Below are 26,468 nucleotides of genomic sequence, written 5' to 3' on the forward strand. Positions count from 1 at the left end.
TCAGTTATTTTCCGTGGCAATGTATTCAATTTTATAAGTAATCGTACTTTGTAACAACAACAAAAATCCTGTGTGGCATGTTTTTGGCTACAACATAAAAAAGAAATATTGTTTTATATCCAATTATGATCATTGTTGATTGATTAATTACTCTGTGGAGCCCAGATGTTATGCTGACAGATGAAGGGCGATGCAATAAGGTTATTCTGAGTGGTGCTATACTTTACAATAACTAGCAGTACCATGTTAGGATTGAAGCTCGAAGAACACACTCTTTTTCGGGACATTTTTACCTTCATAGGACTGAGAGAGGGAGGGTATGTGACAGAGATCCCAGTTAACAATACATCTTTCAAAAGGCCCTGACTGTTAAAATCTGTCAAATAAACTCCTTCTTTCAGTCTGTATCATCACGCAATAGTGTCTGAATATACACAGCAAATTCTTATATCATTGTATTAATACTTTTCTTCAGTAAAGGCTTTACATACCGGGGGTGTGGCAAATAAACAACATCATAACTTTTCCAAAATGCAGTGATGCAACACATGTTCAATAACGACCAACAACTATCCCAGAGCAGCGTCTGTCAGTGAATTGTCTAAATTATTCACCATTTATTCGGTGAATTTGAGTTTTCCTCTTGTTAACAGTTGCAGCATTTATGTCGAGGGCTTTATTGTGTAAGGTAAGAGAGGAAGGAAAGGATCTGGTATGTGGAGTCTCTCTCAAGGTTGATACAAATATTTGTACTATTTATTTTATGATCGTCGTACCAAGTGTACCACAATAGTTTGATAATTTTGATGTGCTTTCATTTCGTAATTGTTTGTATTGCAACCCGGATACAAATCGTTTAAAAGCTTCTGACTTACGTGTTTTTGTTCTAATTGTTTGATCATTTCAAACCTGGTAAAATAATTTAGCATTTCCCATCTTGCAATACTGCTCTCGACTATGTAGCCTCCGTTTTGTTGGACAATAAAGCGTTTTTTCTTATTTTTTTCTCAAAGTACTTGAGACAAAAACAATATTTCCATTAAATAATGTAATGTATAAAGTCAAGAGTTATTCCGGCTCCAGATAGTCCTTAAATGTTCATTATATCACATGTTGTGTAAGATCTTAATTTACACCATGAAAGTAAAGGGATTTACATTGGACAAAAATAATTTGTTGGTTATGGTATCTTGGTTAAAATATGAACTGTACTGTGTATTGGAGTTGGTGTGCAGGTGTTGATTTCGACTTACAGGGTTAACACAGAACATTCACAAATCCCCATGATGCTTTAATTACCAGAACAACATGAACTCAAGGTGCCTTTAAACTGACAGATTTTCATTTGCAGTCCTCACCGCTCCCTTCTCGGCATCATATTTACTGTTGTTTTGGCACCATGTTTTTCCAAATGGACAGCCCACATTTTCCAGTATTATCACTGCAGACTCTGGGAAAGCAAAAGGGAGTAAACACTGGGAGGGATTTATGATTTGATCTCAGGCCAGTATGGGCATGTGGGTCTCCAGACTGGCATCTGAGGGACGGACATTTAGACATGAAACTGATCCGTTCTATGTAAATCCTTTGCAAGGAAAGTGTACTTGTGTGAGTATTAATGTGGTTTTGGTGACATAAAGTACAATAAACCCAGTGCAAACACTGCATTGATTCTAAGCCACATTTAGTGTTGTGATGAATAAGCCAAAGACATTTCTGTTTCAGAATCATCTCTAATAGATTGAATCCTGTTGGAGGAAATTGTTGTGTTTTGGGTAACGGCTCCATGTATTCAGTGCAGTACTGTGAAGTGTGATTTGAATGGAAACTATGAACGTAACAAACAATAAGCCTAGAAGTGCTCTAAGATGGTTTATGTCTATCTGCAGTGTATTTCAGCCGTTGTGCATCATATATCTGTTGACATGTATGTATCTAACTTACTGTATACCCAACAATACGCAACTGAACACTCCTTCTGCTTTGTGTCTTCATATTTGTGGCTTCAGTGTCCCTATATATCCCATTGCTCAAGGACATCCTGTGAGTGTGGGGGGGGGTGTTCATCTGTTTTCTCTTTTGTCTTTTACCATCCATTTCTGATGCCCATGCTCTTTTCATACCTATGGTACTTTGGAATAAAGTTTCTTTTTCATAAATGTACTTCAGTACTACAAATGTCTTTTTTGTATGCATTTCAATTGAAGCAAGTTTTGAAGTAGGACTGAATGGGTTTTATACAAAGATGTTTTCCCCAATGGTGGAATAATGTGAGGCACTGCTTATTTCAGTGCCTCTCTTCAATCTTATCCTTTTCTTGTCTGAGACTATTGTATGAGAGGTTTTCAATGTCAATTATTTTGAGGAAACGTATAGTGTGCAAGCGGTTGTGGACTGAGTAATTAAATCAGGCCGGGAGATTGATATACATGTTTGCCACTGTGTACCTGGGAGAAAAGTCACCTTGCTTACTAAATACAAACATTTGGGACTAAAGAACAAGTAATCTTACTTCTTACACTATTGCAATATAGGCTACATACAGCTCTTCAAATGTCCAAAAATGCAATTACCATTTCCTTGTAATCCTACTGAAGAAAAGTGAGAATCAACACGATATATTAACACTGATGCAACTCATTCCTATTAACTATTTTACCGCTGGTCATTGGCGAAACTGAATAGGACAAAAAAAGACATTCAGGGCAATGGGAAATGTCCACAAGAGCAAAAATATGTCGATTTAAATACAAGCTTTGAAATGACTTATTTAAAACACGTACAAATGTACCTACATCCTTTTTTGTATTCATTTTCAAACAACTTTGTGTAGCTATAATGCTTGGATGTGGGTACATGTCCATAAGTCCATCAGTTTGGAGCTTTCTACTTTTTATAAATATAAATTCATGACAGTAATGGTTTAAGCCCAGTGACCCGGAGTCTGTCTACAAATTCAATTATGAAATCCAATAAGGCCTTTCCTGAAGGAGGATGTAACACAATTGAATGCCCATGGTTGCTTTTCGCTATAAATAAATAACGTAATATTGCCATAGGGCAGGGGCTAAATATAAGTATTTGCATTAACCATGGTAGTCTGTTTTCTACACACAAAACACACAGTGAGATCACTTTCATGAACACCACATATTACTGAATTTGCAGAAAAGCTCAATTTCTAATCCCAAATTCTAATGAATATTGCCCAAATTGAGGTCAATGGGTTAGGAGTGGAGCAAAGGTTTCTGGGAAGAAGCATGGCGACAGGTAAGCTGTAAAATTCCAGCAAGAAAGAAACTAAAATGAAAGATATTCTTGTAGAGTTTTGTATGTTGTAGCTAGAGGCTTCAAAGTGTTAGTAAATAACTTTTGTACTTTTCAGTATTTGCCCTATTTTTATATGTTTTTTGTGACTAATGGGGATAATTGTTTGAATTGTTCCAGTATTGAGCGGTAGCACTGCAATGTGATCATATCAAGGTATTCTCCAAGATCAATAAACCACTAAAAGGTATTGCTCTTGCTTCTAACAGGCTTTGATGGATTTTAAAGTGTTAGACAATATTATAGAATGGACCCTACAAAAAACATAACTTTTTTTCCTTTCACTTAATCCGTTCTGCTTTACCCAAGTCTCGCTCAAGAAAAAGTCTTAAATCCTTCTTTGCATCCTCAGTGAAAGTCAATTCATCCATGACAGAAATGGCAACAATAAGAATATAGGTAATATTGATAATAAGGTTTATTTAACGGACAAAGGATGGACTAGCTTCAGCGCCACTACTGGCAGTAAAACGTGATCCTAGTTAGCTGCAATGGTCATTTGGCAAAACACTGAATTAGCTAAAACCCCTTTTCTTTTGTTATGCTCTGTTTTTGCCTGCACATGCTAAAAATACCCAGCTCTTTTCTAAATACCCCACTTTGTTCACCTGTTTCTAACAGTGTCTCTTGTTCGTGGTAGGAAAGAGATGTGAGATAAGAGTTTGGGAAGTGTGATTTAAAAAAGAAAAAGAAGGAGAGTAGAGGGTATTGTGCTCTCAGGCATTATTAGCAGGTATAAAAGAACTGGAGAGCAGTCAAGGTGTCAACTGTGGAAAAAAGAATTGAGACAAGGGTGGAAAACATTGGTAGGAGTAACTGCAGTAAAGGCTTTACATTTTATTGATTGAATGAACACTGGAAGTGGAAGTAATATTTTTCTAGTTCTCTACCTGTTTTTTAATTCTTATTTTTATGCACCACGACACCAAGTCAAATTGCTTGTACGTGTACCTGGTAATAAACCTGTTTCTGATTCTGATTCTGATTAAACATCCTGAGCAGTAGAAGAGTGATGCAAATGTAGTAATGTGTGTTGTGCAGAAACAACCAAAACAAAAGTAGACTCATTCAAAATTCAGCAGACCTGTTTCCTCAACACTACAAGCTGACAGTTTCCATAGTGACTGTCCTTTCTGAAATGCAGCAATTTGAATAGCATCTGATTTCCTGAAGCGAGGGGGGGTTGACTTGGCCTTGACCTTTAAAAGCCATTTTCAACGTTTATTTTTCCATTGGTATACTTATGAGGCACTCTCCTGAAACTCAGCACGGTAAGACTTCTTCTAACAATTTCTATAATTTGAAGAGTGGTGTTATCCTCGCTCGTTCTTTCACTTGACATTGTATATAAAAATCACTGTGAGATTGTCCTGCTCACCCAGGAGGCATAATGGAAGGAGATGAAGGATGTTTTGTATATAAGGCTTTAATCATAGGTCATGGAAAAAACAAGGGGCAACATACAACAGTCATAAAAGTAACCACACCCCACTGTCACAATCACACTGTCATCATCAAAACCCTCATGATGTTCTGAGGCCTTTTTCGGGAGGGTGGAGCCTAACAGGGTTTTTTCCAAGTGGCAATGTATGTGTCCGAAAAGTAAAGTCAATACAGAAGTTCCTTTTAACTGAATCATTTTTAATAGCGGTGCAGTGATGACATCCTTTTATTTTCTGAATAGACACGGAAGTTAGCATCGCAAGGCGTCTCTTGATAAAAAGCCACGAGTATTGCAGAAAATAAGCATTATGGAAAACACATAACAAAACGTGCAAATCTCTTCACCTTGTGTTAACCAAATACCTTATTTCAGACCTCTAACCAGACCGAGGCAACTGGAAATGGTGAAAAAATAAGTATTTTCCGGGTTTTATGACTCTCAAACTACTGTCACTGCATTACTCTATCCTTCAGTGGGAGAAGTCAGATTTTATTGAAGTCTGAGACAAAGTTCGCTAAAGACAATCATTTATTGAATTTAGCATTTGATATTTTGTAATTTAAAGGATTTGTCAATATTTTACAAGTCAATGAACATCCTAGTCTAATTCCCCTCTTCGACTCCTATCCTCGTGTCTTAGTCCCAGGTGTTGTATTGTATATTTTACCATTAAAAGCAAATATTATTGTTTAACCCTTATCCTGGTTGCTTTGAATTCTTCCTCTGTTAATCTGACCCATTCATAAAGGAACGCGCGGAGCAGAGATTCTGCTCCAACAACACACACATATATTTATATATATTTCAGAATCAAACAAGTATGAGAGCACTCCCATAATAACGTAACACTATCAGAGACTAGATATACCCCCCCCCCCCGGAAATACATCCGCGGAGGATCCATCAGTGTATCCTCGGTTAGAGCTCCTTCAGAGAGCCTCCTCGATGCCCAATCCTCGGTCCTCGATCTGCATTTCGAGAAATGAGATGTCCTTCAACATCGCGCGCTGAAATCAATTTCCGGGTCACTACCGGAGGACCGAGGAGTCGAGGAGGGGAAATTAGTGAAATGAGAAAGCTTCTATGTGTTCAATCAGTCTTTGGTTTTAGAATTTGCTCTACGTGTATTTAATCACTGATCACTTGCTGCTTGCTCTACATTGATTAGATAATGTAGCTAATCCTGTAAATTAAAAACTATTAATACTTAACAATACAAACCTATCTTCGCTGATGAAAAACCAGCACATCCTTGTCAACTCCATAGATGAACATGCAGCACTAGAAAGTTATAGCATTTTTAAGGTACCGTTGAGCGAGCTTTACGGTACCAGTGAGGTACGAGTAACTATCCCAGTTTTTCACTTCTTTTTTTTTCACAGACATAACATAAATAGGACATACTGTACACGGAGATGCTTACATAGCTGCACCTGTTGTACATCAGGGTTAATCATTCATGCCCTCCTTGGACACCAAAAGGACATACAATTTATTGATGCTATCGATTTTTATGTTGTGCAAACATTACCAATATATTACAGACATTATCAATGTCCCCCTCGTCAAGAACATGATCGCACAATACCTGAACCATTATGTTAGTAAGAACCAGTGCTTTACCATCTAGATCACATGTGTCAAACTCAAGGCCCGGGGGCCAAATCAGGCCCTTGGTGGATTTAATTTCGGCCCGCAGGATAATTTTTAATTACTATTAGATCTGGCTCTCCGGTATATTGCACGCACACCTTCACTCCATCCTGAGGGTCTCCTCAGCTCAGAGCCTGAGCCCAAACATTGATGACCTTGCACCCAAGATGAGATGCCAAGTATCTGCTTGAGCTAGCATCCCAGAGCAGGACACTGAGTTTAATGGATGTTTCCTTCTGCACTTTGTTTATTGCGACAACAGGGCAGGTTTGGTTTGGTTCTTTGAGGAGAATAGTTTTCTTGAAGCTGTTGTTGGCCTGTGGGAAAATGTAATCATAAGAAATGACTCTGGAAAAGCTGCAGATAGAGCCATAAGAAATGAATGCAGCTGATTATTTAATGTTTAATGTTGTTTTTATAGGCAATAATTTATGCTTTGTTAGTTCCAGGTTTAATATGTGCAATAAGTTCATTTCAATAAGTTCTGCAATAAACATTGAACCAGTTCAGTCCATTTGAGTTTGACACCCCTGATCTCCGTAGATGAAACAAGAACGAGTAAAAATGAATGCAAAATAAACAAATGAAAAATAAATAAATAAAGAGGTGCTGCTGTTCTGGTGTTGCTTGTATTAATGGGGACCATTTTTCTTTGGATGTATCAGTTTCCAGCGGTAGTCTTGCTGTGATTTTCTCCATTAAATAAACATTTCTTACCCTGTTTCTCCAATGGACTATGATGGGGGGCTGCGGCTTCGGCCACGAGACCGTTATCATTTTTTTTGCAATTAGAAGAAGAATTCTTAGTAAGCTAAGTTTCTGTCCATCATATCACTGGGCAGTATACCCAGTATAGAAAGTGCTGGGTCCAAAGTGAGGTAATGCCAAGCACCCGTTTAATCTCCTTTTGAACATCGTAACTATCCCAGTTTTCCAACACAATCCTCAGCTGGTGCATTTTACAGGGAGGAAGATGAGTGGTTAACCAGCATGGCTGCACTTTGTATCTGTAGGTGCATATAAAGGGAGCAGGTGCAGAGGATTGAGATGCTGTAGGCTGAAGACATTTAGCTGTGGGAATAATCTCTGTCCCGCCTCATACTGATTCTCACAGACAGTCTAATTACTTCACATTAAACTCAGATACTCTGTGATTCTGAACTAAAGCTTCCTGGCACCACTTCAGAGAAACTGGTTCTCAGAAATCATAGAACATGATTATATTCCCAGAGAAGTTAAGTGTCCGTATAAAACATTTGCATCTCGGTGCATACAGTACCATTTTTTAGCATGAGTTATGCAAGTGACGTAAAACTAAAAGGAAGGAATATCAGGATAAGTCGGTTTATCAAATTACTCTTAATTCGAAGGAAGTTGATGCTGATTTTTGGGGGGTTACTGAACTATTTCATGACATTACAGGTGGCAAAAATGTCTTAGACTGGGCGTTTAAAAGAAGCTAATCTCTCTGTCACGTTTGTGTTCACCTGTAGATGTATCTCCATCAGATTGTTTGAATAACCAAAGACAGCAAAGTTTGGACACAGAGTTGAAAGTCAAACCCTGCATGCATCGAGACTTCAGCACTCACTCATACTCTGTTTCATAAAGCACACAATGCCTAGATAAGAAATCCAATTAAGTCGATGCTATGCGGTCTTATTTCCCTTTTTCTGCAATCATCTCATACATGTCTATAAACAATGAGCCGTTGAAAGTGTAATACATTTTTGTCATTGATATGCAAATGCACCATTATTAGTGGATGGAACGGTCAAAAGGCGAGAGAGTTCAGATCAACCAGGAAGACACACTGCAGCTGTTACTCCGTGAAACCTCTTGTATGGGAAACAAAAGGCCTTTGATGGCTCCTGTTTGAATGTTTGTGCTGCGAAAGATAATAATCATGAGCAACTTCAACATAGTGCTGCACATTCAGCCAGGAGTGTGAAGCCTCCTGTCTTAACCCTTGTGTTGTCTTCCTAGTGACTTTTCTCCTCCCAGTTTGACTATTTATAAAGCATATTTAGTATAAATTATCACCCAAATCTTTGTCACACCATTTAAGGCAACTACTTATTACCACAAGTGCTACTCTTCTTTTTGAAATGTATGGTCAATACATTCATTTACACAAAATCAAACCTAATTTCTGAGTAAAACAATTGACCAGAAAGGCTGCACATTTGAATACAATCCTAAATCTAATGAAAGAGATTATGATTATTTTCTGAAAAATGAAGTATGCAATCAAACATGTTATTTTTCATAAAACAAACCTTTATCCCAACATGAAAACATTTTGAAGCGGGTCAAATTTCACCGTAGGACAACAGGAAGGTTAAGGCCCGAACCAAGCCTTCCGTTGAAGCAAATGTTTCGTAGTGGCCAAACCATGGTACTACAACTTCAGTTTAATTATCACGTCATTGGGCCCACAAATACTTTTTTTCATTGACTTAAATTGGGAAAGAGACGTGCTAAAAAGTTGTATGTGTGCTTCACCTGGAGATCTGTGTTATAGAAAAAAGCAGATGCCTCGATGTAAAGATCACCTGCAAGTGTCACGCTGAGCCTACTCACTGAACGAAGCAGTGGTCCACACATCCTCCTGCCATGCTTAGAAATGATATGTAAAGATAGATATGCCGTTGGTGTCACAATGGTCGGACAGAAATAATTGAAAGATAAATGTGAATGTGAAGTAAGAAAGCAAACAAGTGTATTTAGCCGAATGTAAGATGTTCCATTAAAGGTCCCCTATTATACTGTTTTTCATCAATATATTCAGGGGTGCACATAACTTTCTCAGTGAGTCGGTGTTTGGTACTCCAACTTCTGGCTCCACTCAAAGTTATTTGATAAAGCCCTCTGTGTCAATATATTATAGGTTTCAGATATATACAAAACATGTCTCTGAAGTGCAGCAGAAGAAGCTCTGGCAGTCTTTCCCGTCCAGACACTCGTAGACACAGGCGTCCTCGAAGTCCTGCCAGTACAGGGAGTTGTTTAACGCGATGACGGTGTGGCGGCCTCACATCCAGCACCGAGTAGTTCTGAGAAAAAGGGGAGACTGAAGAAGCTACTTCAGTTTGAATTAATGTTCCCCTATTCTACTGTTTTTCATCAATATATTATAGGTCTCAGATATATACAAAACATGTCTCTGAAGTGTTTGGCTCCAAACACCAAACAGATCATTGCAGCATTACCCATAATCCCCTCTGTTTCAGCCCTGTTTCCAAAGTGCTGATTCTGTGTCTGTTACTTTTGGCTAATGGTTACACAAGCCAAAAAATCGTTATGACATCATAAAGTGGCCAAAATCTGATCAGCTCATTTTCAGACAGGTTTTTATAGAAATGGATCAGGACAAAAAGAGAGAGAATCTTTGTTTTCCTGAAACTTTCAGAGTCTCTTTCCACAGAGGGGACACATGGTGATGTAGAAGAGACATGAACAAGTGGATTTTGCTTAACAGGTGACCTTTAAGTCTTTTTTTAATGAATGAGGAGGAAGCTGGTGGTCCCAATTTAAAACCAACCACTACACCCTCCCCCTTCCTGCTTGGACTTGGAGATACTAATTGGAGACAGTTGTTAAAAAAAAAGTTACGGGATTTGCTGTTTTTGCCAGAGGGAGGGCGAGTTTGATCCAAAGCTTGCCGCTGTATTTTCACCCTCCACCTGGAAGAAGAAAGCCTCGTTCACTCCATCATGAAGTGGGAGTGAGTAGGGTGTGGTTTGGAATTGGGCCTTAGTCATGAAACCTGTTCGGTGCAAAAGGTTCCGTGCAAATAGTATCTAGTATCTTACGCAAAATAAGAAATCCATTGCATATTTTCTTCAAACAAGCCCTTTTTTCTGTCGTTCAGTAAGCTGACAACCCCTGTCAAAGTGATGTATTATAAAGATATTTCAAAAAGTTTATACTTTGATTACTTATCCAAACCGTTAAAATGAACCATTCTATTAGTTCTCCTCACAGAAACACAATCACCGTGAATTCACTATGCAACAGAAATTACCTTGCTTGTTCAAAATAAAATAAGTAATTAGTCACAATGAACACTAGCACACTAATTATTTATGATTATTCGAAGAACCACGGTGCATTTAGGAGTGTTCCTTCACCTGCATTCATGCTGTTAAATCCAGTAGGAAAGCAATGAGTAAACATGGAGGTGTGCAGGGAAATCGGTCAATCAGAGCTAATTAGGCATGCCAATTATTATTGATTATTCCATTAGTGTCCAGCATTATTGAATCAATGAATTTATATTCTTGAAATGTCACACAGGAGATGGATGTTCATCATAACAGAGCTCATAGTGATGTCTTTCTTTCTGTCTCATCAAATAAAAATGGTCTTATCATGAGAAGACCTTTTATTATCATCACTTTTATTATGATTGTATTATTTCAGCGCTATAAGAGAGACTTGTATTTATGTGGAAATTGTCAAAGAAACGTCAGATTGTTTTGCAATGAGCTTGTTGTACACAAGGATTCTGCTATTTTAGAACAAATTCACAAATTCAATAGTTTTTGTCGATGAGACTGACTCCTTTTCACAGCATCCTGCAGGATTACACCTTCCCACCACAAGAGCATAGCTGCTGAGAGTGTGGGATTGTTGTTATGTCATTAATCATCCAGTTTCCTTTTACCACAGTCTGTCAGGAAAGGAAAAACTATCGGCTACAAACATACATTTTCACACATCAGTTTACAGTCAGCTCCAGAGGAAACCAGAAGCTTTGTTGTGACACAAGTGTTCATTTTGTCCCGGCTGTTTCCAATGTCCTTGTTGTGGAGGAAACTTCTGTGTAGCAATGCGGTGGGAGTCACCGACTCATGAAGGAGACACGGGGCGAGCAAGAGTTCTGATGTCAAACATGGATCTTTAATACATCGGCCGGAGAAATTCACATCACAAGTCAAAGGTTCTGACTGCACGGGTGGGTTGCCATATCAAATCTGATCAGCCTCGCATCTTGGTAGACCCTTTAACTAGTTTACAGAGAGTCAAATCCACATATTGGGGATGGGCGTAAACATCTGGAGACACAGGAGATGTCTCTCACATCTGTGGAGCTTAGAAAGCCAGCATTCTCACAGTTGTAAAACCCCCTCTGTGCCCACAAGGTCAGGCCATAAAACCTGGTAGTATCAACATACGACTCCATTATCACATTCCTTTCGGGAGATTAGAAGCAGGGATGGTCGTAAATGTCAACACACAGAATAGGTTAAATGTCTAGGAGTAAAGACAGAATTAATCCCTAACACTTGTTAGTTTGTATTACATTAATTAAGCCATCCCTTTTAGTCAAGTTTTAATGAACTAGAAGCAGTCCTGGAAAACTACTCGGATCTTATTAACCTTAGGGTGCTCCCATATTGCCGTTTAATGTCTTGATACTTCCGGTAACCTTTACTTACCAAATAAATGTTTTTAAGCTTTCGAATGAATTGTTAGTAAGTTTTAACACTTCTTCAGACGAGAAGCATACTACCTCGATTACCAATATATTCCAAAACATTTATATTTCAGAATTTCTGGTCTGCTTAAAAAAAACACATTTAATTTTTTTTTTAATAATAACTCTCGCTGCATGAATGGTCGACACAGTTCCACATTGCAAGTCTAACAGTAAAGTCTGTTCATTATACATTTTTAACTTGAATTACAAGTTTACAAATTTGGTGATAGCTAACTAGATAATTAACATTTGCCAAATAGCTTGTTAGCCAGTCAGCCAATGTAAGCTAGCTAACTAGGTGGATAGTTAGCGAACGGTAGCTAGCTTGATTTACAGAAAGATAGATGGATAAGTTAACTAGCTGACATTTGCTAGGTTAATAGCACTTCAGTTCAGTTCTGTATCTTAATAAATATAAACAGTGTGGACCTTTGTCTCTCCTTCTAGTAGTGAGAGTGATTATTAACTGTCCACATGAGCTTTAGTCTGCAGTCCAGCCAACTAATATGTTTTATGCATGTTATGTTCACCTTATAGCAGGGACATCTCCACACAAAAACACTACAGAGTTATTAAAAATGTCCTCAGGTCCATTTTCACATGTCATCCTGCAGCCAGTCACTGACAATGGATGTATGTGTTACGGTAAAATAATTAATGTACTGCAAATGAGCTCGGATAAAGCTCTTGTTTAAAATGCTGCGAATGCTAATCCGTAAAACAAAAACGTTAAATCCAGAAGTTGGGAGAAGTGGTCGGGCTACATAAATTGAATATGACATAAAAGTAATGAGTCACTTTGTTTCACTTTCACTTCCTGTGTTTCATCGGTTATGTTGATCTTACAACAACATTTCACATTAAGGTTTATCAAGGATTCAATGCTTTTATTGTCATTCGTATAGGTAGCCTACAGTCTAGTTATGTCGATGCAAATCTTAGGTCACAGGCTCCTCCAACAGTGCAACACAATAAAACAGATTAAATAGTGCAAGTAAATACAATATTTACTTGCAATAATACAATAAGCCTTCGTCCATATGTGTAATAATGCTCTGTGTGATTCTCCCTCTCGGACTTATTAAAAAAGACCTTCGTGAGATCTCGATGTCAGGGTGATCTAAGGAGGACATTTTTATTTCTGTCTGTGTCACTTTACTCTGTGTTGTAACAGGAGGATCAGCGTTTTAAAAAATAGCCTTTAAAGTGGAAACCCTCTAAAGCTCCCTCTCTTAATTACAGATGGCAGAACTCGCTTAATCCCCTCTTGATGAATAAGAGCGTTGGCCGCAGAGAGAGTGAATTCTCATCGAACCGCTGTACTTAATTAGCTCTTAGCGCCACAGGAGCAGAAGTGTCACATGTAACTAAAATACCATCTGTGCAGTTAAAAACAAAGGTTATGGGGAACAGGTGAGTTTTTAATGATGACTTGAAGATGTCCAAGGAAATGTCATCTGTTGCAAGTGCTTAATGAGAAATTATTATGTTGTGTAATTTTGTTATAGTGCACCAATTCACAACTAATTGTCACAGGATTTCATACATTTTTGTCTAGATAACTGAATGAAATTGTTATATTTTTAAAGTTGGGACTGGAAGGATGTCTTCAAAAATCTTAAGCGAAAGAGTCTTTCAAGACATCCGCGGTTGTTTAGTTAAAGAGTGAAGCAGAATTAAATGTTGAACAGTGTCGTGTAAAGTAAAAATTATCCGTCAGCTACATAAAAGTAAGAACACCTGTCGTCGGTGAAACGCCCCTCCTTAATGCAGAACGTCTCTCTGTTATAATGTTTTTTACCGGACGTTGTCTGATAATATAATCATATGCGCGGGCCGCTAGTGTCTGTTGATCTCCAGATTAACAGCAGCATGAGAATAACCTGCCGATGCTCCATGGCGGAGACTCCGGTAGAAATTGCCGGGATTTGCGTTTTTACCCCCTTAATGTCTGACCAATTGTTGAACAGCATTTCCGAGCACATGACTTGTGTTTAAAGTTTATAGTCCGTTTGAGTTTTGCCCGTGTGAGTGTGAACGCAAACCGAACCTTCTGAAAAATGAAACACTGTAACACACTGTGGTCTGGTGCCACCAGAGAAGCGGACTATTAGGTGTGAATGCACCCTTTTTTAAAGTAACCTTTCCTGGTTGTAGAGTTCTCTAAAGTGGGTGCTTATTAAAGCTGTGATGGAGACTAAGTGGACAACACAACAGACTCCCAGTGCTCCAGAAAAACACTTTAAGCTGCTGAGTATCTGGAGTAAAGTTTTAATGTGAAAAGACTGAGCTACAGGAACACATTGATCTGTGTCTCTGTTCAGTTATCCTGCAGTCTGACTCATTAACAGCCGTCAGTTTAACTCTCAGTCAACAAAGTTTAAGCTATAAGAACAACAGCAAACTCCAACGAAAGCTCCAATTGTCTAATCACTTTTATTATATGTTGTGGCATACTGTATGCTGTAATCCCTTTAAAATTATACTCTAGGGATTTTTTATCAATTTTCGCAATACATTAGTATGACTTATTTCATATTTTTTGACATACTTTAACTATATTATTACGTTTTCCAGTTTATTGAAATACTAAATTATGACTGCTGAGTTTTTACAAATATTTGGCATACTATGACTTCCTTATATTTTTTCGACATACAATACTATTACGTTTTTTTTATTTTTCTAGATACTATGACTTGTTTTTAATATTTTGCAACATACTATATGACTTTTTTAAAGGGCCCATATCATGCTTTTCCAGTTATTACCCGTCCCCTTGTGTGTTATGAAGGTTTTTATTAATGTAAACGGTCTGCAGAGTCAAAAAAAAACAAAGTACACCCTGTAGCGAGTAAAACTCTAACACAGAAAATACCTGTCTATGCTGCCCCAGAACGCCTCGTTGGAGATTTCTCATTTTCCATTGTCGACCCGGAAACCTGTCCAGGGGGGAGGGGGGGGGGGGGGGGGGGGCTTAGGACAGAGAGTGAATACACATACTTTACAGAGATGCTTTATGAGAGACCAATGTGAGTTTGGAAAATTGCAAAATGTTATTATCTATTCTAGTAGACCTCAACAATATATGATCAGTAGAAATGGCCATGGGACTGACATGGGACCTTTAAATATTTGTTGACATGTGACTTCTTATTGTTCAACATATTAAACAATTACTTTTTTCAGATCTTTGATAATAAAGGGAGCAATAATGGGTTTAAGTAGAAGTTGAATACAAGAACTTACATATTTGGAAATGTTTTGAGTGAGAGGATTGTTGTTTCAACTTGTTTCAACAAAAAAACGTTCTATTATTCATACTTTATTAGAAAGTGATGAAAATATTCATAAAGAATAAACAGAAACTGAGCCGAATGAAAAGCAGAAACATCACAACCTTTATTGTTTAATTGACGTCTGTGTGAAAGTCTTGAACATTAAACAGAAGTGACCTTGAGGTCGTCAAACTTTACAATAAATACAGGTGAGAGTTTCACCTGGACAAAGAAAGGATCCATGTGACAGCAACATTTTCTACATTAAACAAAGTTAACTGAAGAAAACTATCCACTGTACATGAGATCATTGTGTACACAGTACAATAGATAATATATCATGTTTTAATAACAGTGTTATTTAATCATCCCGCTCCGCTCTAATTTCATTGATGATGTTCATTAATTGAGATTTGGGTATCTGACAAAAATATTCAACATTATAAAATCCCTTTCACTGGGTATTCCTTTAAAATATGAACAAGCTTTTGGTAAACCATGTGTCCTAACCATCTCTAAAAAAGCAATTTAGTATAATACAGTTAATTAGGAAATGAGACGTTGTAAACAGATCACATAGATTTCCAAACAAATATACAGTTTGACACGAGTCATAGAGGCAGTAGCACCATGTTCAGCATTTTGGAGAGGGACTATTGTCATGTCTTTCCCTCGGATAAACTTCAAAGTTTCTGAAGAAGTGGAGAAGCCATCAAGAACCAATGCATTATAACAACTTTAAACAATGTTGCTCGAAGGTAGAGTTGTGTTAAATTCCACAGAGCTGCGGTTTGTGAGTTAGCTAGTGGTAACAAAATCATTACAGCTGCCCAATTAACCCAATGAAATAAACAATGGCTTATTTTTGGCTCTTGTGAAGTGGTGTGTCTATTCAAGAGTGGGGACAGAAACACATGTATGACTTTTATTTGTTACAGTGCTTCGTTAACTGCCGGTTTTGCTCCTTCCGTTAGCAAAAATGTGTCAACACTCAACTTATTGATCGTTATAAATGTACCATCGAGTAAATCAAAAGCACATTTTCAAAAATATGGCTGTTGTTCTTCATATAGTGCCTTTAATCTGATCAGCCAATCAGGTTACAGGGAGCTGAATGCTGGAAGGAGTGGTGTCACACACACACACACACACACACACACACACACACACACACACACACACACACACACACACACACACACACACACACACACACACACACACACACACACACACACACACACACACACACACACACACACACACACACACACACACACACACACACACACACACACACACACACACACACACACACACACACACACACTCTCTTTGGATCACATGTTCCAGCCTAAACCAATGTGTGTAGCCAGCAGGTAGCACATGCCGATCATACAGGTCATGATCATCATGGGAAATCCTAACCTGCGAGAAGAAAGAAAAAAAAAATGAATTTCATGAATTCAAACATCTTATTCCACAGTTGTGACATTTTATGATTCACTTAACTTGGAATTATTGCCTGTGTACTTTTACACACAGATTTCTTTACATGACTTTCTCCTTGTACTTTTTCGTCAAACTAGAATAAGACTATTTACACATATTTTGATATTTAAACCTCAACATCGCCCTTTTGTATGACTTCTAGTCATTCATTCAACATTGTCGGCATGTGTTAATTCATGCTAAATAATTCAACTTAATGCCAATTGTGCCAATTGTCCAAGAAATGCAAGTGAGCTTCCAGCAGTCTCTACATGCTTGGGACCCGTACTATACATTTCTATCATAAAACTCAACATTTCCAGGTTCACACTGCTGAAAAGTACACTTAAGTGCTACACTTTAAAGATCACCTTTGACGAATAAACTAAAATGTGCTTTCCATGTTTTTTTATTCCTCAATTAGCATGGTGAATTTAAAATGTGCCCTCAGATAACTCCAGATGGTTTGTTATTTGGACGAGCACCGTGTCCTACATGAACACATGGCTGCTCGCGGCCCAGAGATCTGTTCGCCCTCAGTCTCTGACACACATCCAGAAAAACCGTTGGAGATATTCACCGATTTGTAATGTTCATTAGTCAAAAACGTGTATTTTCTTGCTGTTTTGTATATAGTAATTTGTTCATTATTTGGTGTTGTTGTTTCAATCAGGCTACGGGAGAAATGGATTACATGTAACAGGTTCCAACACTGACTTCTGCAGCACACACAAGGTTGGAAGTGTTTGTGTGCATATTTAATAATTGCGTGTCAGTGAATTACTCTTAATCACTGTCACTATCCCTTCATTCACATGGAAACAATTTAGACCTTTCCTTTCAATTAGCATGTGGATATGTCAAATGACTGCTCGACTTAGGGGCTAATGAAGCACTTAGGCTAATGAGTCCAACATGATGTGGTGCTGAAATGTAATGTAACACAGTCAAAGTGTGTGAGTAGAAATGAGTTGCCAAGGGTGATTATCAATGTTGCCATCAATTATCAATGTTAACCTTTAAGATACACTAAGAGGGTTAGGGTTGGACACTTGCAAAGTCTTATCTTTAGTCAGTTTTTCTTAGGTAAAATATATCTCGTCAATTATTTCTATATCGGCAAAGTACTGGCCTGAGTTGTTTTCCCCGGTGTTTAACAATGACTGAGAAAACAATCTGCCAACCTGTTGTTTATTTGCTTTTATGGCATTCTGAAAAAATAAACAACTCTATAGGTTAAGTACCTATGACACGCATGTGTGTGCACAATTAATCAATGAGTTGATCAAAAACCAACCAACCAACCAACCAACCAACCAACCAACCAACCAACCAACCGACCGACCAACCAACCAACCAACCAACCAACCAACCAACCAACCAACCAACGGTTCATCAACCAACCAATCAATGCTTCAAATTGTATAGCCTCTTTCCAACACCTTCACTTGTTTCCAGAAGTTATTATGATGGGGATACATTTTAGCAGCGGCACTCGTTAACTGTATAAAATTGAGACAGTTTTGATGGACAGAAATAACGAAAAAAAAAGGGAGTCTAACACCATCAGAGGGCTTTGGTTCCTTTAAGAGTCTGAGGATACATAAAGGTCCTCTCCATGGTGCTGGTATCTTTACAATAGTCTACAACCTACAGCCATTGACATGCTCCGATTATCAACCCTTTCACTAAGTGGTGCAACCCCCCAGGCAGAGGAATCAATGATATAAGACCCTGCAGAGCTTTACAGTCATGTAGCATTTAGCTGAGGGTCACAACAGCTCAGTGGGGTGCATTGATCTGCAGTGGGAGAATACAGTTCACATCATACTGTGTACAAAAAGACACAATGCTATTACAGGAGACCAGAGGAAACGCACTGTTAACATCAATATAATTTCACATTTCTCTAAAACATTTGTGATGTATTGTCAGTTAACAACTCCACTAACTACATAACAAATGTTTGGTCATTTTTTAGAGCCTTTTTTATGCAGAGATGTTTGAAATGTAACTTGAGACCGCTGTGATTTTGGTCTCTGTGGAACAAATGTCCTTGTGAGGAATCTCTAAACTCTGATCATAACCAGACAAGCTGCGGTCACCTCTATTTCTGCTGAGTCATGCTCATCACAGGTGCAGTGTGGCGGGACTGAGGGCAGAACAAATCGTTTCCACAGTACAGCAGAAAGAGGTGCGAGGTTCACCTTGTCTTAAAACTCCCATCATACCTTGTGATCGCACACGTTGATTTAATTGCATGTGATGGGAGCTCTTTGAAAGACCCGATGCAATCTGAGACGTTTTTAAGATAAACAGGGGGGATGGCACAATGCTTGACCTGTGCTGGTGAATCAGCAGCATGACTTGCAAACGTGCAGTGTTTACGCTTCAGGGTGATACAGAAGTATTATCTCTATCTCCAATCTTTGGTCGGGAAAAGAGAGTGTGATTGATTGCTGTAGAAGACTGAGGTCAGACATCGTGACAACATCAGGCTTTCAGTATGTGCCCTATGAATAACCTGCAGAGCAACATTTTTATACAATACACAGCTCGGGTATTTTTTCTCTCTCGATCTCTATGCATCAATAACTTTATAAAAAATATGACTATAATCTACAAAAATGAATAAAATAAAAGCCCTTGTTTCGCCAGAGGCCACGCAATAATAACCATATTGCTCATCATTCGACGTTCACATCGTTAACCACGTTTCACAATGTCAAAAACAACGTTAATCACACATTTTGCCTAACGTTAATTGCACACCACGATGTGAACCCCAACCTTTTTACAACCCTAAACAAGTTTTCACAAACATTTCTCAACGTTAACCACTTTACGCAACATTAATGTCATTTAATAACTGTAATATATACCGGGCTGCCAAATCCTAAGAACTGCTACAGGATTTGATTTGTAGATTTGATTTGTTTTTGATCAGTATTTTTTATCTTTTTTAGTTTTTATCTTTTTTTAGCATATTGTTGTGTTGTTTGTTTATTATATTATAACTTAGTACTTTTTTTAACGCATGTAAGATATGCAACACTAAGCTGTCTGGGGCTCTTTCCTGCTGTAACGCTGCAAATGTCCCCTCGGACCAATAAAGGTATTCTGATTACGCAATGTTGACAAATAATAACCATGTGTCACAACATTTACTAAGTGCCATAAACTTCTTACAATGCTAATCTTTTACTACGTTACTAAACCACGAACATTCTGCATTACGATACTACACAAAAACTGCTTCTGCTTAAGCATTCGGCGAGTATGGATGAAATCACGTACTAAAATCACTAAAATGCCGTGCTGAACTCTAACAGCAGTTATTTGTAACACGAAGCTACAGCCACTAGCAATGTCTCAAACTCTGTTGAGCATCATGTACCATAAAGTCCTAATAGAGTGGTTTGTCATCCCTTCTCCCCAGGTCAACAGTTTGAGGAGAGGAGGATGATCCGGGCCAGGGGCATGATGGGAGCAACACCATCTATAGTCTCTGTGATGGTGATGGTCCTTCGGCTCATCTGGCTCTCTGTATAATGGTGGGACTTTCTCTCATCAGTCCCAGCTGCCCTGAGCTGCAGGCAGACCTCTCCTCTCTTTACCTGTCTGTGTGAACACCTGAGACCCCAGAACTCACTAACACACTATTACAGAGAGAACTTTCCTCTCTTTACCTGTCTGTGTGAACACCTGAGACCCCAGAACTCACTAACACACTATTACAGAGAGACCTTTCCTCTCTTTACCTGTTTGTGTGAACACCTGAGACCCTCAGCACTCACTAACAGACAATTAGAGACAGAAATGCAGCCTGGAGGATGTGGCCATTATCTGTAAATACAGCAGCAGGGGGAGGGAGGTACAGTATACAGCATTTATCCTACTGTACCTAACGGATGTAACAATAATAATAATAACTTGGATTTATATAATACCTTTCAGGGGACCCAAGGTCGCTTTACAGAAAAAACAGGCGTAAAACCAACAAAAAAATACAAAAACAGTCAGACAAACAGTCAGACAGACAAAACAGCAAATAAATTAGGGGCCGAAGGTGTTATCAGTATTATAAGCAATAAAGTTGTAATTAATTAATATTATTACTACTTATTATTATGTGCACTGTCACATGCTGTACATTTTTCCACTGTAGGACAAATAGAGTATTTCTGATTCTGATATCACGGCTTACAAATCATATCCTAGACTTCATGAAACAAATTTGTTTGGTACCCTTGAGTAAATGTACTTCATTAAATCCCACCACTTTGTTACCCCCACTTGCTGACATTCAAATGAGGCTTTCTGGTGAGACTTGTTGCAGAAAAAATAAATAAAACCAATGTTCTCGCGCTGTTTTCTTTAACGAACCTACAGATATACTTACCTAAATCAAATGACATGTTATAACCAAGTGTTTAAAACCCTAATCAGACTGTATTCATCTTTCAGCTCTGACCCCGTCTCCAACCAAGCAAACTGCGTGTGTGTGTGTGTGTGTGTGTGTGTGTGTGTGTGTGTGTGTGTGTGTGTGTATGTGTGTGTGTGTGTGTGTGTGTGTGTGTGTGTGTGTGTGTGTGTGTGTGTGTGTGTGTGTGTGTGTGTGTGTGTGTTACTCCATAGGAATGAAAGTTGTTAGTGAGCAGGTGGCAGCGTACTCAGCATCCTGCTTCAGATTTAATAACATTTTTTACGTCATTCTCACCAGAGACTTCTCAAATCAAGCCCCGAGTGTAAATTCAATCAGTGACACAGTCAATCAGTCAGAGTTAGTTTCTGCTGAATCATTTTGCACACGCTTACACACCAAGACGGGAGAACTCAACAAGAATGGATTTTCTTTTAGGCCGCTAAAAGCATTCCGTTTATATAACCTGCAGTCATATCAAGGTCTCGCTCAAAAAAAGGATTTAACAGCTGAAGACCTGAGTACAATTTGCCCTTTTTTGGCAGATTATTTGCCATTTTTTGCAACTAACGGGAGAACATTAGTTTTCCTCATCCTATAATAACCCTATTTTTATTTTTTCCAGCTCTTTTTCTCAAGTATTGTTAAGAATGACATAAAGGGCAGAATTATTCCTTTATTTTTCATGTCACCACCGTCATGTCATCCAAAAGGAATGAGACATCGTGGATAATCACTGAAAACATGTCACCTATACTCAAAGTGCAAATGAAACCCCTTATAATATATGCAGTGTTTCCCCTACCATTGTCTTGGCGGGGCGCTGCGCCCTGCCAACGGAGCCCCGCGCCCTGCCTGAAATTCAAGGTGGTTTTTTTTGTTGTTTTTTTTTATTTACATTTTTATTTTTTATTATTTAAAAATAAATACATATATATAGCACCAAATTGCAACTGAAGTAATCTATCTACGGTCACTTTTCACATTGAACATGTGCTCTTTTATTAAATAAACTAAACGCCTATGTTATTTATCCAATGTGCATGTTTCAGTGTCCACAGCCTTGCGTATTCACATTCTCCCTTCGCTCTGTTTCTGAAGGGCGGGGCTCCGCTCCCCCCCCCCCCCCCCCACACACACACACACGCGAATGCACAAACTCACAATCAGAGACAAGAGCGGAGGAAAGGAGGAGAACAACAGCTCTGCTGTCTGCCCGTTTATGTGTGTCCCCAGTTTCAAATTCGTTTATTATTATTTTTTAACCGCAAGCCGTTATCGTCACGGGAGAAGGACACACACAGCCTGCCCAGGTGGACGCGCGCGAACGCGACAACGAACGTAGCGTGCGCATTCTAAAAATAGCTCACAGATGGTGAGCAGGTACCGCGGTTTTGAATTTCAGTATTGAATTTGACAGAAAACAACAATCAAACACCAGCAGAAGAATAGTCTAATGAGTTGGGTGAAAAAAAAGACAGGAGATGTGAGTTGGTTTATTCAGTAAATTAGCTCAGGATAATTGGATGTTCTGTCACTTGTTGATGGGAGGCTAATGCAGGATTTGCTAGCTTGATGCTACCGGCATTTAGCGGCTGTGACTCAAAAAATTGCCACTTAAAATGTATCGTCAGCAATGTATGACAAGCAGACTGCTTGTTTAATGTTAGACTCACACCAATAGCTCAATATGATCATAACACGATTGCTTTCATATCAGAGATCAGATGAGGTGGAACTGCCTCCAGCAATAGAGGATGAGGCAGAGAGAAGCAGCAGCAGCACAGGGTTGCAGCAGGTATGTTATATGCTGTAGTCAGGTGATTTAAATGTATCAATGAAAGGAAGAAGTGTAGGCTACATGATAAGAAGGGAATACAGTTTGAATTAAAGTAATAAAGTACAGTGTAACACTGTACTTTATTACTTTTTAATGTACAAATACTTTGTTACTGTATGATATCAATAACAATAATCCACAGCTCCTCTCTCTACTCCAGAGGATAAAAAAAATCTGGGTTCCCCGAAAAAAAAATTGGGGTACCCGAGCAGCACCCTGCCAAGGCAGTAAACCTAGGGGAAACACTGATATGTATGTATAGATGTGCTTCAGTGACCACTAACTCTGTGAAGATGCTAATCATTTCACTGCAGCTGCATATCAGTGTTAATTTCGTCAACGAAAACTATGACGAAAAATGTTCGTCAACGACCTTTTTGACATGACTAAGACGAGACGATGACGAGCTAAAAATAGATTCTTGATAACAAAAACTATGACGAAATGTATATTTAGTTTTCGTTGACGAGACGAGACGGGACTAAGTTGTTAATGGTGCACTATCGGACATTCAAAATGCAGGGTATTTTCCCCCAAGTGTCCGTCTTGTCTGTCAAAATGCATCTTACGTTTCTAACTTGCAATATCATTATTTCTGCTCTCTTCACTCCAGAAGAGCGATCTCCCTGTGTCTCTCTGTGTGCGGGGGGCGGGGCCTAACACACACGCTGCAGCGGACACAGAGCTCTGCCGGGGACGGAGCGTTCAGAGAGTATAGAGACACATTTTTCATCAACTAAAATCTGACTAAAACGTTTTGAGTTTTCGTCGACTAAAACTAGACTAAAACTACGAAGGATAGGAATGACTAAAATGTGACTAAAACTAATAACCATTTTCGTCTAAAGACTAAATCAAAAACAGCTGCCAAAATTAACACTGCTGCACATAGCAAGTAACGCGGATCATTATGAATATTAATTATTTGCAAAAATATCCTTTTCGACTGTTTTCCGCTGCCTTTTATTGAATAAAATAACTTTATATATCTCACTGCCCGTCTATTTGAGCCTAATATACAGTAATTGTATTTTCTTGTATTTTGATGACTGACTTTAAATATATTTAAAAGTAATCTTATATTTGTAACATCCTCAGAATTGCCTTGTGTTAAAATGTGCTTGCTTTTCCTTATCTTACACACTTTGCATCAAATGTCTGCATACAGAAAGCACAGGAGCACTGTGACACTCATTTTACAAATGTTGTCATATTTGTGTAAAAGTACTCAACATTACAGCGGAGAGGACACACAGAAACCTGATGACATGAACTCTTCTTAAGTTATTTCCTGTTTCTGCTGACAGACGGATCAACCTGATGTTTCTATTCAGAGTGAGGTCACACTGTCACCTTTAAATTGCTCTTCCTGCTTTGACAGGAAAGAGCATCACCTATCAAACAGGATAAAGCTTCTCACAAACACAGGTCCTCAGATATTATACTTAAGTAAAAGAAGAAGTAGAAGTCTGCCTATATGTCGTGTTGTGCCAGCGATATCTTACTTGAAGAACTCGACGAAGGAGAATCCGTATCCGTGTTGTTCGGCGATTCCCGCACATACGACGTTAGCTGAAGCTCCGATCAATGTGCCGTTTCCTGAGGAGCAAAACATGAATAACAAACTGTTCATCTAAATGATTTGTTAGTGAGGAACAGTAAGTTTAATATCACATAACACCTGTGGTGGAAGAGTTACTCAGACCTTTTACAAAAGAAAATAAAACTCCATAGTTGGAGATGTTACTTAAGTAGAAGTACAGAAGAATTTACCTAAAATATTAAATGTAAAAGTATTGTTCTTCCGTGTATTTGGTTGCTTTGTACTACAAACACAGAAAAGTATGGACGTATGATACTATATACAACAAATAAAGCCTTTCAATTCTGACTTTTATAAAGTTGTAGTATTTTCTAATCTCCTGAGGGCAGAGTGTTGAGAGGAGCTTTATAGAGAGACCTCAGAGAGTCAGTGTGGAAACGTTCTCCTGCAGATCGATACTGTCACAGTGCAGAGGGTCTGTTAGTCTGACAGCTGTCTGACTCTGTGTCCTTCACCAAATATACTTAAAGTACCAAAAGTGGAAGTACTTGTTAGGACCAACTGAACGATCATGGTGTGATTTAAGTTTTTTTCTTAACGGTCCCCTATGATACTGTTTTCATCAATATATTATAGGTCTCAGATATACACTGAACATGTCTCTGAAGTGTTTGGCTCCAAACACCAAAACAGATCATTGCAGCATTACCCATAATCCCCTCTGTTTCAGCCCTGTTTCCAAAGTACTGATTCTCTTTCTGTTACTTTAGATGAAAATAAGGAGCCCCTCTCCACGCCCCTCTGAGAGATATTTGGTTAAAAAGAACACAATGGTGCTCTAGGAGGAGATTCAGGTGATAAGGGGGGGGGGTTACCTTGGTTTCTGATCGGCTAATGGTTACACAAGCCAAAAAATCGTTATGACATCATAAAGTGGCCAAAATCTGATTAGCTCATTTTCCGACAGGTTTTTATAGAAATGGATCAGGACAAAGAGAGGGGGTCTTTGTTCATGAAACTTTCAGAATCTCTTTCCACAGAGGGGACACAAGTTGATGTAGAAGAGACATGAAGAAGAGGATTTTGCATAATAGGTGATCTTTAACCAAACAAAGGTTTTTTTCTTAAGTCTGGTTTGATTACCTCCAAGACAGGCCCCCATAGCGAGGGCGTAGATGAGCGGCTTCACCGGCAGGTTCACGTCTGCGTCCTGACTCAGGTTGATCAGAACTGGGATCTGTGATACAGAGAGAGGTGTCATGATTTTGTGTATTATTTTATAGAACAATCTTCTTCTTGTGTCTAATCTTGTTTCACTTCCTGTTTTATGTTGGGATATTGACAAAAAATTTCGAACTATAGTCATATTTACTCACAGTGTACCTTTAATTAAAAGTATAAACAGTATGGTACCCCTAAAGTTGCATGCATGTTTAAATAAATACGTTTCAATACAATTTGTGTAGCTTAACTTGAACTAACCAAGTTTGAATTCTAAACCAGATTTGTAAGAAGTAATACATGGCAGTGACTAGTCCTGCACTTACAAGGTGTGTGTGTGTGTGTGTGTGTGTGTGTGTGTGTGTGTGTGTGTGTGTGTGTGTGTGTGTGTGTGTGTGTGTGTGTGTGTGTGTGTGTGTGTGTGTGTGTGTGTGTGTGTGTGTGTGTGTGTGTGTGTGTGTGTGTGTGTGTGTGTGTGTGTGTGTGTGTGTGTGTGTGTGTGTGTGTGTGTGTGTGTGTGTGTGTGTGTGTGTGTGTGTGTAACATTACATTATCAGCCTCTCACCATGGTGGCAGTGAAGGGGATGTTGTCGATGAGGGAAGAGGCGAGAGCAGACACCCACATCACCAGGATGAGCGCTATCGCCAGCCTCTGGTCCTCTGGCACCGACTGAGAGGAGAGAGAGTCACACACTTAGATAAATGCTGCCTTCACTGACACTTAAACCATCACCGATTTGAATAAAACACACTAATATGTTCC

At 38.7% G+C, this 26,468-nt stretch overlaps 1 protein-coding gene and 1 long non-coding RNA gene across 3 annotated transcripts in view; one reads left to right on the forward strand and one right to left on the reverse strand.

The window, feature by feature from the left end:
- Positions 1–15,287: 15,287 nt before the first annotated feature.
- oca2 (oculocutaneous albinism II) overlaps positions 15,288–26,468 on the reverse strand; it is a 46,550-nt gene continuing 35,369 nt past the window's right edge. For both annotated transcript variants that reach the window (XM_079684130.1, XM_079684131.1), the window contains 4 exons: positions 26,271–26,375; positions 25,628–25,721; positions 24,447–24,540; positions 15,288–16,615 (listed from right to left, as the gene is read on the reverse strand). In XM_079684130.1, the coding sequence (XP_079540256.1) occupies positions 16,528–16,615; positions 24,447–24,540; positions 25,628–25,721; positions 26,271–26,375 (381 nt within the window). In that variant the 3' untranslated portion in view covers positions 15,288–16,527. The remainder of the gene's footprint in view (positions 16,616–24,446; positions 24,541–25,627; positions 25,722–26,270; positions 26,376–26,468) is intronic.
- On the forward strand, positions 21,901–23,118 carry LOC307039200. Its single transcript, XR_013808167.1, has 2 exons — positions 21,901–22,476; positions 22,822–23,118. It is a non-coding gene; the product is annotated as an uncharacterized lncRNA (long non-coding RNA).

Source organism: Notothenia rossii, assembly GCF_949606895.1.
Source record: "Notothenia rossii genome assembly, chromosome: 1".
Classification (NCBI taxonomy): domain Eukaryota; kingdom Metazoa; phylum Chordata; class Actinopteri; order Perciformes; family Nototheniidae; genus Notothenia; species Notothenia rossii.